The sequence below is a fragment of the Ischnura elegans genome, chromosome X (genome assembly GCF_921293095.1).
Source record: "Ischnura elegans chromosome X, ioIscEleg1.1, whole genome shotgun sequence".
Classification (NCBI taxonomy): Eukaryota; Metazoa; Arthropoda; class Insecta; order Odonata; family Coenagrionidae; genus Ischnura; species Ischnura elegans.
In genome coordinates this window covers 93,397,720-93,410,727 of record NC_060259.1, presented here as the reverse complement: position 1 = coordinate 93,410,727, position 13,008 = coordinate 93,397,720, and the positions used below count along the sequence as shown (strand labels likewise).

Sequence of the window (13,008 nt, the reverse complement as noted above, 5' to 3'; positions counted from 1 at the left end):
AGCTGATGTTTGTAAACAGTTTGTTATCACCATTGTTGTTCTGGTTTACGTGCCTTTCTAAAGTAAAGAAAAATAAAAGTCTGAGCTACCGAAAAGAATAAGCTGCATTCTTTCTGCGCAAAATCCAACTGGTTAGGGCCCAGAGGTTACGCAAGGATAAGAAGAACGCAGTAATAGAAAGTAAAATCGTGAAAGAAGAAAAAGAAACAGAATCCGGACAATTTAATTTTTCACGATGTCATCAGATGCTCATAGCGAAAGAATAACCGTCCAGAAGCTAAATGATAATAATTATCAAGCATGGAAATTCAAGATGAGAATCGTGTTAATAAGAGAAGGTACGTGGAAAGTAGTTGATGAAGATAAACCAGAAAAATCCGAGGCGGGATGGAAAGGAAAGGACGAGAAAGCACAAAGTATCATATCCCTTAGTGTCGAGGATGGTCAGATAATACATATTTGCAAGTGTAAAAGTGCCAGAGAAATGTGGTTAGAATTGCAAAAAGTGCATGAAAGGGCCAATTTAAGCAATAAATTGTATTTACTTCGAAAACTTTATCAATGAAAACTTAAAAAGGGTCAATCAATGCAAGAATATATAAAGTCAACATTTGAACTAATCGAACGTTTGCGGAGCATCGGAGAAGAAATTAAAGATTTTAATATAGCTGCTCTCTTGCTTAGTGGTTTGACAGATGAATATAGCAACCTTGTAACAGCCCTTGATACGCATCCAGATGATGAACTCACATTAGAATACGTAAAAGGAAAACTGATTGATGAATTCACACGTAAGAATGAGTCCATAATATGCGATGAATCATGCAACCTGCAATCGGAGTCAGCTTTGAAAACACGAAAGCCACATGAATCCAGATCGAAAAGAAGTAATTATAAAGAGACTCGCGAGTGTTTCGTTTGCAAGAAACGGGGACATTTAAAGAAGGATTGCAGAATATGGAAAGCAAAAATGAAAGAGTTCAAAAAGGAAAAAGACAGTCACTAGGCGCGAGGTGCTACAGACTGCCTGAACACATCGTTTGCTACTGCGTTTTGTTCATGGTACGTAGATTCGGGCGCTACGAGCCACATGACAAATGATATTGACTTCTTTACAAGAATTCGTCGAAATAAAGAAGGAAAGGTAATCGTTGCCAATGGGGAATATCATTGCTATTGAAGGGACAGGTGAAGGATACCTCAATTGGAAGATATCTCCGACAGAAATAAACAGGATACTATTGAAGGATGTTCTGTATGTACCTGATTTGCGAGGCAGCCTACTCTCGGTAAAGAAATTAGCTAAAGAAGGTAATGTGGTGACTTTCAAGGAGAATGACTGCATAATTGATAAGAAAAGCACAATGCAAGCTGTGGGAAAGATTGATGGTGATCTTTATAAATTATCATGTCAAGAAATGGCTAATTCTGCGAAGTTTGGGAATCACCGGAATTGTATTCATCTATGGCATAGGCGGCTTGGACATAGAGACCCAGTTGCAGTGAAAAGATTAATTAATGATAAACTTGCTATAGGAATAGAAATTGATAACAGCAATAAATTCTTGAGGTGTTGGGACTGTGTAAAAGGAAAATTATCGAAGAAATCATTTCCCAAAACAAGCAGTTATAAAGCTCAAAGACCCCTAGAACTCATTCACTCAGATATTTGTGGTCCAATGAGTACAGAAACTCCAGGGAAGAAACGTTATTTTCTCACATTTATTGATGATTACTCTCGTTAAACAACTGTATATCTGCTACGCTTAAAGGAAGAAGTGTCAATCAAAGTGGAAGAATATGTTGCAGCAGTTTCTACTAAATTCGGAAGAAAACCGAAAATTCTGCGAACGGACAATGGCGGTGAATATATAGGAAAGAAAACTCAGGATATTTTAAAGAAAGAAGGAATTGAGTTTCAGACCACAGTGCCATACAGCCCTGAGCAGAATGGAATAGCAGAAAGAAAGAATCGTTCTCTAGTTGAATCAGCTCGATGCATGCTGCTAGATGCGAATTTGCCAAAACAGTATTGGGGAGAAGCTATCATGACTGCATGCTATTTGCAAAATCGCTTGCCCAGTAAAGCCATTGATGAAACCCCATATGAGCTGTGGACTGCTGAAAAACCTGATCTTCAGCACATACGAGTATTTGGAAGCAAAGCTTATGCTTATCTTCCCAATGAAAAATGGAGCAAGTGGGATTCAGGTGCTCAAAAAGGAATTATGGTAGGATATAATGAAACGTCCAAAGGTTACAGGATCCTACAACCCAGTACGAATAGAATTACCATCAGCAGAACTGTAGTATTTGATGAAAATGTTACAGATAAAGAGGAATTAGCCCATGCCTCTGTTGTTTTTTTTTATGTTTCCGAAATCACATGGACCATAAATCATTGCCTTCTTAGGAAAATATCAAATTACACGAGAACAATTGAAGCGTGTTTCATCCCTACCCCATCTCACCAACTGACCTTTTTTTGGCTCCCTGCTTCAATTCTCTGTTTCTTGACGACAAATGCTAGGTGAGCGACTTTCTGGGCCCGAAGATGTCTCGATAGCTTCGAAAATTGGATGACATGCACGAGATTTAAAAAAAGAATTAGACGCATTCCTGACGATATTTCTGTTTATTTTTCAGCTCTAATTCATTGCCACTAAGTTTTCAATTTACAATTAGACTATACTAATATGCAACATTGTCCAAACTGCTTCAAAGAAACAAGCGCAGCATTAACCCCTCAAACAAGTAGAGATGGATTGGAAATGCCAACTGCATATATCACGGAGCGAGCCCAGCTTCGCTTTGAAGGCAATGATGTCACTGAAGCAAGATCTGACTTGTTCGTCCTTGACTCCCTCATTTGTAGCCTCATTGCTTGAAACTCTGAGGGAGCGCACACCTTCCCCTCCACCTCTCCTTTACGCGCTTCTGCTGCCCACCCCTTCCTTATGCTGAGCCGTCGAGCACCTCATCAAACGGCACGTGTTGTTAATGCTGTTTTAAATACTGTTAATTGTGTTGGTGTTTGTGCAGTTGCAATTTAATGATATACTGATATAAAATTCTTTCATTGTGTAGAAACATTTCTATTGAGATACAGAGAAATGACGTATGCCAAGTGCGTGCACTGTGGCGTGAAATTATCGCGAGGAAGCGCTATCTCCACCTCACCATACTGAAGCATTTTCAGGTGAAACACAAGTCGGTGTGCAATGAGAAAGTGACAAAATTAGGGGGAAACGTGCATTTGAGGAAAATTTGAATTCAGTCGATGGCAGTGGGGTAGCCAGGAATTTCGTTAGGGGGGGGTCCAAAACCAGGGGGGGGGGGGGAATTTTTAAGCAACAGGGAACAAAGTAGAGGGTTTCAAACAAATTTGAATACCCTTCATAATCACAGCGGCACATCGTAATCATACCCTTCATAATCATAAGCGGCAGCACAATATTGCACCCCCAAGATACAGAATAGCCCTGTAAGTATAATGATATTTATCAATTGGCGTGTGAGATCCATGGAGGTACCTGTTTAACCACCTCATATCGCAAAAAATATATGTTGAAAATGCATGTTTAACACTTGCTTCCATAAATTGAGATTGAAAAAGTTTGTATGGTACTTTCAAAGACAATAGAAGCTAGAAGCATCAAAATAATTTTTGTTACTATTCAGAAAAATATTTCAACATTTTACAAACAAGGTTTTACCATCAACTTTCTTTGAATTACTTATTTACCACACAAAAGCAAAGATAAATGAGCAAAATGGAGAGAAATTTTCCACCTAAAAATTGGGATCTTCACAACCAATGAATCACTTGAAGATAATAGCTACAGATGAAAGGATTGTTCCGTATGACATGAACAGGAAGGAAAACTTTACAGAAAATAAAAACAAAAATTTTTTACTTACCAGCAACCTTCGTATCCTCTACTTGGTAATACGCCATTGATATCAGCGCTTCCCACAGAATAGTGAGTTCGTTCACATGCTCTGTTAGCTTTTCATTCGACCGAAATCTACCAACCATTCGCTGGGCAGCTTTCTGGTTATTCTGCAAGATATGATTTTAAATTGCAGAGTACACGCAAAATCAAAAAAGACCACCAGAAATTTATTATGCTAAACAGGATACAGTGAAATTGAGGTAAGGTTAATGAAACAACGTTTTAACACTGGCATTATTACCAGAAAAAAGTGAAATTTTCATTAGAATGGACGATGTTGTGAAGGGTATACATGGTACTGAGGTCCACACATAATATGAATGAGAAAGAAAAAGAGGAAAATGAAATGAAATGCAAATCCGTGGTCCATTGAGGATAACTGACAAGGATTGATTTCATCACCAGTCTATATTTCGAGATAAAAAACTACATTAAGAATAATATTTGGAATCCTTCAGGGGACTATAGGGATAGCTAGTTGGCATCATGACTGAGAGGAAGGAATTTCCAGCCCAAATTGGGTATTCAGACAAATAGCATTAGAACTAGATAACACCAAAATATATGGAATTCAAAACCAATTAAAATTAAATTGTAAGGGCAACAGAATGGGGATTCTTCCCCACTTTTCCTCCTTTTTACACATCACGCCACCCACGCACCACCGTTGGCAGTCGGCAGAAAAATGCATCGTGGGGCGACAGAGTGGGGGGAGATCTGAGAGAAAGCAAACAGGCGTATGATACTAGGCATCGGGCAGCATTGACGAGTGTTGAGTGTAGACTGCTTGAATAAAAGCCTAATCGAAGGAGATTGATGGCATTCTCTTTTTAACTCCTTCTATCCCTCCAATGGTACCATATCGAGCCATACAATAAGCAATTTAATTTTTTCAGTGAAAAAGTTATCAGTTCATCCTTTAACTTCTCCATATGACCTCTACTTAAAGACAAAGATCCAAAGCCAAAGCACCTGAAAATCACTTTCAAACATTTAAAACAAACAAAAAAAACACTCTGACTTACCTTTCTATATTTTAGTGTTTTTGAACCGGAAGTTACATTATTATGATGTGGGTTGCATATATTAAAAACCCAGCCGTCATGATTACATTCTAAAATATCCCTACACAATTTTTTTGGGCACTAATAAAAGGAGCAGGGGAAACTAGTAATCTGTACAATAGTAAACAGTTTGCAAAGCATGCATGATTCTGTGCACACAGACATGTGTTTAAGGTAAATTTTAAGAGCAGCCGAGACAATAACAACTTCATGGTGATTACATGGCATTAAATGAATTGAACATTGGATTTTCAACAATCTGCCCCTCAACCATTTCCCAACCCTTCTCCACGCAAGTCATGCGTTTCCTCCAAATTTATCATGCCCCATAATTGCCAGCATATTCCAAATTCCTTCTCTTTGCCAATGTTATGACATTAATGTGGAAGATAAACTAATCACATGAGTGACCCTGTACCATCTGCTCTGAGCTTCCTGCAAGAGCATCCCAGAAAAAGTAAAAGTCAAAATTTTTTAAGTGAGAGGTTCTTATTTGGTGCTCCAGCAGAATAGAAGAATTTTGATTCCTGGGTCAAGCTGATTAGTCCATGGGAAAAGGTCCCGCATGGCACTTGAATATTCTACCTAGTTTATCATATTGTACAGCTCCTTCCATCATTAAAACTATTGATGTTTTGAACAATACCATGTCCATTGAGGAAATCCTTCTCAAGCCTCCACAGTTCCAAGTCTCCATCTTGGTGAATTTTTCGTTACATTGAAAACATTTTTAGATTGATTTGTGGGAAAGAATTGCATTGAATACATAGCATGTGCGCAGGATAAATTTTTTAGGCTTTTTTTGCATTTTTATTACGTTTTGAGGTAAGAGCTTAGTTTCATTTCTGTCTCCTTAAATAGAGCATTGCGCACACATTTCCATGAAATTTTTTGCCAGATATTTTGACACACTGCTCTCATTTCTATAATACAATGAATTAAACATTCAAGTGCCATGCAGAACCTTTCCCCATGAAATGATTGGGTTGACCTGGGATTCAAAATTCTTTCCTTCTGCCGGAGCACTGAATAAAACTTGCCTGTTTCTAAAATGAAATGAATGTGCTTGTTTTTATATATTTGGGCATAAATTAATCAGGTATATTATATAATTGACTATAAAGCTATTTCACAGTGTGACTGCATATAAGCAAAAAATACACAATAAGTACAAAAATAAAAGAGTTTCTAAATTTTTAAAATAACATTTTGGACATTTTGGAGCAAACGGTTGTGTTTCATGATGACTAAGGCTCTTTACAATTGAATTTACTCATGGAGGCCAGAATTTCTCAGAACTGCCAGTTGTGCTAACTTGGATATCCAAGCCCCATTACTTGAAGAGTGTGCCATGTCTTTCCAGATGAAAAAAGCCAGCTTGTACAAAAATTTTTAAATATAAGGAAAAAGTAGCCACAGTGCCAGGATTTGAACATGCAATCCTCTCATCCACAGTAAAACGCATTGTCAGCAGCTCCAAAGAACACCTTGAACCATTATGAAGAATTAAAATCCTTGAAACTTACAATGTAGCTCAGCAACCACTTCAAATATTTATTGTAAAAAATTGTGGCTCATACTGCCTCTGAAGACTAATGAACAGCGTAAGAATGCACAGTCAAGTTGTTCCGTTCTATACTAACAATGTCAAGTCGACAGCTAATCCAAAAGTGGTTAAAATTTGGGTTTCAATATTTTGCCCGGATGGACAAACAAACAGACACGATAGTGACAATAAAAATGTGGCAATAATGGCACAAGAGATTTTATCTACACAAAACAAAATAATGGGAATTCCTCATAATTTAAAACTTTTATACTGGCATCTTTGCCTCCAAACTTACATAAAAGGAGGGTAATGAGTAGAATAGTTCTAGTATGTATTACCTTTTGGGTGTCAGTAATGAAGGCATCACTCCCCTTTGTGTTGTCTATCTCCTGTAGGGAATACGCCAATGCAAATATTGGGGGTAACACATGATGTGGATGGAATACAGCACAATTCTCTGTAAGTAAAATAAACAAAATGGTTGGCATCCAGGTTGCCAATACTTAAAAAGACAATATTAGAACATAAAATAGCTTACCGACAATGTTCTTCAGAGTCCTTGAACATTTTCCCTTGGAGAGAACTATCCTTGGGAGCAGTTGAGAGATGACCGGTATGAACTTATAGGCTGGAATGCTTTCTGTATCGTTAAAAATCGACTCCGTATCAGAGCAATTCTCAAGGAACAATGACACAAAGCGAAATACAACGTCTAACTCAACTGCAGGACTAAATTTGAGAAGTTTGATGTAATAGCAGAGAGCTATCTCAAGGTATGAAGTCTTTTCAGCCTCACAAGCCACTAATTCTTGCTCATCCAGCTTAGCTTGTTTCTCAAACATCTGAAGTGCACGCTTCTCATCGCTAGTTATGCCTCTGGCACCAGTATAATCAGACACAACATACATGGAGCGGCTGGCAAAATGTTGCTTCTTAGAAAAAGAATCAGAGGTGACGTACTTTGCAGCAAGTACATACTGCTCATCAGAATACTTTGCCATGGCCCTGATGGCTTTCAAGTACTCCTCGGACTCCTTGTCAATTTTGTGCTCAGTTAAGATATCCATGGCGTGGGCAAAGTATTTACAGAGTGTAGTCTGGAATGAAGTAAAAAAAGAAAAAGGTCAGCAGAAAAATGGGTTAGTTGAAGAGAAAAATAAATAAAATGCAATTAATTATTAAATTCTCAACACTACATCATGATGATCAAGGAAAAGAAAATTCATCCGGCGATTCCACACTGATACTTTATTTCTGACCATGGTTAGGACACCCTCATGTTCTGACACCTTGATGACGACATAATGCAAAGCCATGGTTGAATAGAGGTGCCAGTGTGGAACACATCCAGTGAATTTTCTTATTCCATTTTGCAGCTCCAAAAAATTAAGCCACAAACATTAATCTAGATGCTCAAGGTGTTAAACAAGGCAGAAAAATATTTCAGGAGGTATGAAGGGGGAGAAGGCATTCACTTGGGCGAGGGGGCGGTCACTCATTGTCTCTTCTCAACATTCGAGAGAGGGGGACTTGAACCCCCTCCCCCCAATAGCCTTGCTGTTAACGGTAATACATTGGAACAATACACTTCATTGACATATCACCAGCATACTAGCAAAATAATTATTCACAAAAAAGTACAGGGTGCTTTTACTGTTGTGCTGTAAGTGGCACTGCTTCAGAATGAATCAAAAACAAAACTTTTTCAGACTTGCCAGATGAATATGTACCCCAAATTTCTTTATTGTTTCATGGCACATATTTTATTTAATAACAGCATGCAAAAAATGGTATAAATATAAATAAATGCAGTTAAAATTCTATATAACATAAAACTGATTTGAAATGTGATATAAAAAGAAAGTTAACACGAACGAATCAATGCCAGAATGTCATCACACTCATAAATCTTGGAAATACCATAGAGTAAGGGTATACTAGAGACAACCATGCCAGATACGGCATAGGCAGAAATGGTATTGAGAGTTTAAATTCTGAAAGAGCAGATAGATGGCCCCAGAGCAGCAAGCAAGAGGCGAGAGACCGCTCATTCACCATCGTCTTTTCTTCTCTGCCCTCTCCTCCTTCCATCCCCCCCCCCTCCCCTTTTCCTAACTCCCCGTCTGGCTCCAAAGGCTTCCTTGGGCTTACATCAGCCAGGCTCTCTGTTCAGGATCAGCTGATAAAGTAGGCAGGCAGTTTGCTATGTTTCCTCTTTGCTTTCGGAGCTAGATGTCACATGACATGGAGTTTGAAGGACCAGGTAGCAAATAGGATATGATATTTGTGGTGGTGAGTTTCATTTTGCTGAGCACCACTTTTATGCTACAATTATTTGCACAGGCACAATTTATATTTTATATATGTACTATGATGAATGGGAGAGCAATTACAGGGGAGGTATAGTCTGAAACGGATACCTTTTTAAGGGCAGCCGCTCAGGAAAATCAACAAATGTAGAGACATGGAACTTGAGGACAATGAAGACAGCATGTAAGCTAGAAAATATAAAAAGGGAAATGTAGAAAGGAAGGATAGATATCTTAGGATTATGCGAAGTGAGGTGGAAGGATCGTGGGGACTACTGGAGTGACGATTATTGGGTTATATAGTGGTGGGGAGGAAAGTCAACGAGGGGTGGCTTTGGTATTAAATGGGAAGCTCGGTACGAGAGTGGTAGATATAGATCAGGTAAGCGATAGGAATTGGTGGTGTAAATTGAGGTGCCACCAACCATCTTGTGTTGGTTGAAGTGTACATACCCAATAGAAATCATAGAGAGGAAGAAGTAGATGGGGAGTATGAACAGCTCGAGGAAATAATTACGGAGATACCAGGGAAGAAAAATCTACATGCATAGTTATGGGGAACTGGAATGCCTCAGTAGGGATGGAGACGACATCGGAGAATTTGGATTAGGAATTCGAAACAACAGGGGAAAGAAAGCAGCAGAATTTTACAGGAGAAACAAGTTATTCATAACAAATACATGGTTCAGTCATTAATATGGATGGAGGTAAACATGGAAACATCCAGTGGATACAGGGAGATTTCAGCTTGACTACATCACAGTAACACAGAGGTTTGGGAATAATGTGAAAAACTCTCGCAGCTTCCCTGCGGTGGATGCGGATTCAGACCACAACCTAGTGCTTATGAAATGCCGCCATTAGACAAAAAAAAAAACTAATGAAAATTAGGGAGGCAAGGAAATGTAATGTAGAAGCTCTGAAGGGGAGTATGAGGAGAGAATACCAGGAACCTGTGGAAAATAGTATCCAGGAGAATGAAAATTCACAGAATATGGAGGCAGGATGGGATAAGATTAAAACTGGAATAATAAAAGCGGCTGATAAGTCAATTGGCTATGTTGAGAGGACAAGGATAAAGAAGCCGTGGATTGTGGTGGAAATGATAAAGAAATGGAGGAAAGAAGGAATTGGAAGAACGTGGGCACAGAGCAGGGCAGAAGTATGAACAAGCAAATTAATAAGTGATTATGGCGTGAAACTAAGAGGGTGAGGGAGGCATGGGGGAAAAGACTGTATGAAGAAATGGAAAAGTTTCAGAAGGAAGGAGAGGTAGGTGCGTTATATGCCAAGGTAAAGTCACTATCGGGTGGCAAAAGAGGGCAATCTATTTCAAAAGTTAACGCTTAAGATAGAAGGATGGTGATCGAGCTACACAAGGTTCAGAATACATCGAAGGAATGTGTTGAGGATCTATACGATAGCAGGAATAGACCAGAAAGACTGAATTTAGAGGAGGAAAGTGCAGTGGAGGAGGAAATCTCGGACCGGGGATCTTAAGGCCTCTTTTCACGATACATTAAGACCTACTATGTAGTTAATGTCAGTTTGCATGACTGACTTTTGTGGACTGGAAGGAAACACATACTAATGCTTGAACCAAATTAGATCAGGTTCTATTTTCTGAACATATGTTCCCACAAGTTTGGTGGTTACACAGTGCATTTTCATGTTCATTCATGCATTCATAAATTAAGACATTAACTCGTACTTGTTAATGTACCAGGTAAACAGGCCTCAAAGTGCGGAAATCGAGAGAGTCCTTCGTGATATGAAGGGTGGGAAAGTGGTGGGCGTGGACAATATCTCGAGTGAGCTTCTGAAAAATCTAGGTATGGATGGTAAGAGAAGGTTTTTCGAACTAGTACGAAGGATCTATGAGGAGGGATGTTGGCTGCAGAGTTTTTTGAAAACTGTTCTAATTCTGCTGCCAGAAAAGGAGAAAGAGACAGAGGAGGAAGAAGATGACAGCTCAAGTGGTTCATCATTTGTCTCATATAAGGCTATGGAAATGAATCAAGATGTTTTAACTCTGGAGCAATGCTCCATTGTTTACTTTGCTGGATATCTCCTTAAGAGGCTATTGGCTAAACATGGATGCATAAACTGCAAGAAAAAACATTTCTGAGAAAAAACAAATGAGGACAGGAATCAAATATTAATCATGGAAAGAAATTTTCCGGGAATAACTTAGGATGCTGAGGGTTTGTTGTGTCCATCAAAGAGTTCTTTACCAGAATTTGTAAAATAGCTCTGTTAATTTTCAAAAATCAATTTTATGTTAAACCTAATAAAAGAAAATTAAAGAAGTCGATTTTTTCGAAAGCAGAGAAGTTCCTGCAGTTTGAGATGGAACATGAGTGTAAGGTGTGTTATGAACATATAGGTAATGTTTACTCTAAATTTACTTTTTCAGTGGTCATCAAAAGAAGTTGTAAATAGTTTTCCTCAGAGCTTCACAGGTGACACAAAATTTTTTTGACAGATTTATAGCCAATGTATGCAACTGAATCAGTGTGTGAGTATGTAACTAAAGCAGAGTAAAATACACCCATGCCTCGTATAGCGCAATTTCGATATAGCGCAAATTCGTTCCTTGGGGAAACATCGCAATGCAGTGTAGCCTGATAAAAAAAACTTAAACGCTCTCATGATAAAACGTGAACTTGCACAAGGTACACACGAAAATGCTATCATTTTACGCACATTAATAGTATTGCTTGCCTCAAATCTTCTTTTTTGTTTATATATTAATCGAAATCAATTGCTGTGCAATGGCCAAAAATATTACTGGTCATTGGGTCCAGATAGCCGGCCTACCGAAGTAATTTATCTCCTCTCCTTAACAGAATGACAGCTGTTAATTTAGATCATTAAATAAGCATGGAGCTAGTGGAAATGAGTTTTTTTGAGGCAATTCGGTTTGAGACGTAATTTTTGCCATCATAGGTTATCAGGCGATTGACTTCTAGGTAGAGGGTCTATGCTAAAGCCTTCAAGGTCATCGGTATTCACAGGGGAGAAATGGAGTGGTGGCCGAGTTGCGTATGAATAGCATCAACACGTACAAGGGTCCGCTATAGAGTCTCAAACACAATAGCTTCGTTCCCTCCCAGCAGTCGTCGGCCCTCTACGTCTCAGGAATACAGTGCAGCAGTAGAAGGTGATTTCGATAGAGCCATGCAGAGTAAAAACCAAGAGAAAATGGCAAAAAATAGGAATGCGGGTATCACTCCGAGACATTTAGTGAAAGCTCCGGTTGGTTCCAGAATTTTGACCGGCAGGCAGGTATTTTCAGTGTGGCGATATTACGTGAATCTGCAAGTGTTCATAACGCAGTCACTGCAATATTTTCTGATGAACTCCAAGCTGTGATTGAAAGTGGCTCCTTTCCCCCTCAATTACTTTTTAGTGTTGACGAGACGATATTGTTTTGGAAAAGAATACTATCTCATTCATTCATTTTCAGGGAAGAGAAACCTGGGTCAGGTTTCAAGGCACGTAAAGACTGTTTCAAGCAGCTGCTAATGCCTCGCAGGACTTCAAATTAAAATGATTTATCATTCATAAACTCTGCTAGCTATGAAATGGCATTCGAAGTAGCATTTGCCTGTCATTTCGATGAGTGACAAAAAGGCCTGGGTGACACAATAGTTGCTTTTAGACTGGTTTGAAAAAATCGTCAACTGCCAGCAATGCCTTACGAACCCCTGAGATATCAGATGTTAGCCTACCCGCACGACAGGAGGGAATTTCAAAAGCTCGTACGAATTTTTTTAAACGTGAATAAAAGTTTTTGAATGCGTGCCCACTATCTTTAAAGATACTTTAAACTATAAAATTTATATAAAAAAGGTATTTTAAGGTTATGTATAGGAATAGATATAGTTCAGAGGGTATTAGATACCCAACACCTATGCTAGCAGGAACGCATCCCTATCTTCCTAATGTTAAAACGCTCTCGTATAAAGAAAATTCATATATCGCAAAGACCCCAAGGAACGCATCCCTTGCACTATACGAGACATGGGTGTACTTTTACAGTTATAATTGCCAAACGTGGTAAAGAGGCTATGACCGTTAGCAAAACTCAAGAGTTGGCGGCCAAACACCTCTTGAGTTTCACCGCA

General features: G+C 38.8%; 1 protein-coding gene across 1 annotated transcript in view; it reads right to left on the bottom strand.

The window, feature by feature from the left end:
* Positions 1-13,008, bottom strand: part of LOC124170798 (serine-protein kinase ATM) — a 182,773-nt gene that overhangs the window by 27,658 nt on the left and 142,107 nt on the right. Inside the window, exons 35-37 of the mRNA XM_046549763.1 lie at positions 7,108-7,666; positions 6,908-7,026; positions 3,922-4,063 (exon numbers count right to left, since the gene is read on the bottom strand). Of these exons, the coding sequence (XP_046405719.1) occupies positions 3,922-4,063; positions 6,908-7,026; positions 7,108-7,666 (820 nt within the window). The remainder of the gene's footprint in view (positions 1-3,921; positions 4,064-6,907; positions 7,027-7,107; positions 7,667-13,008) is intronic.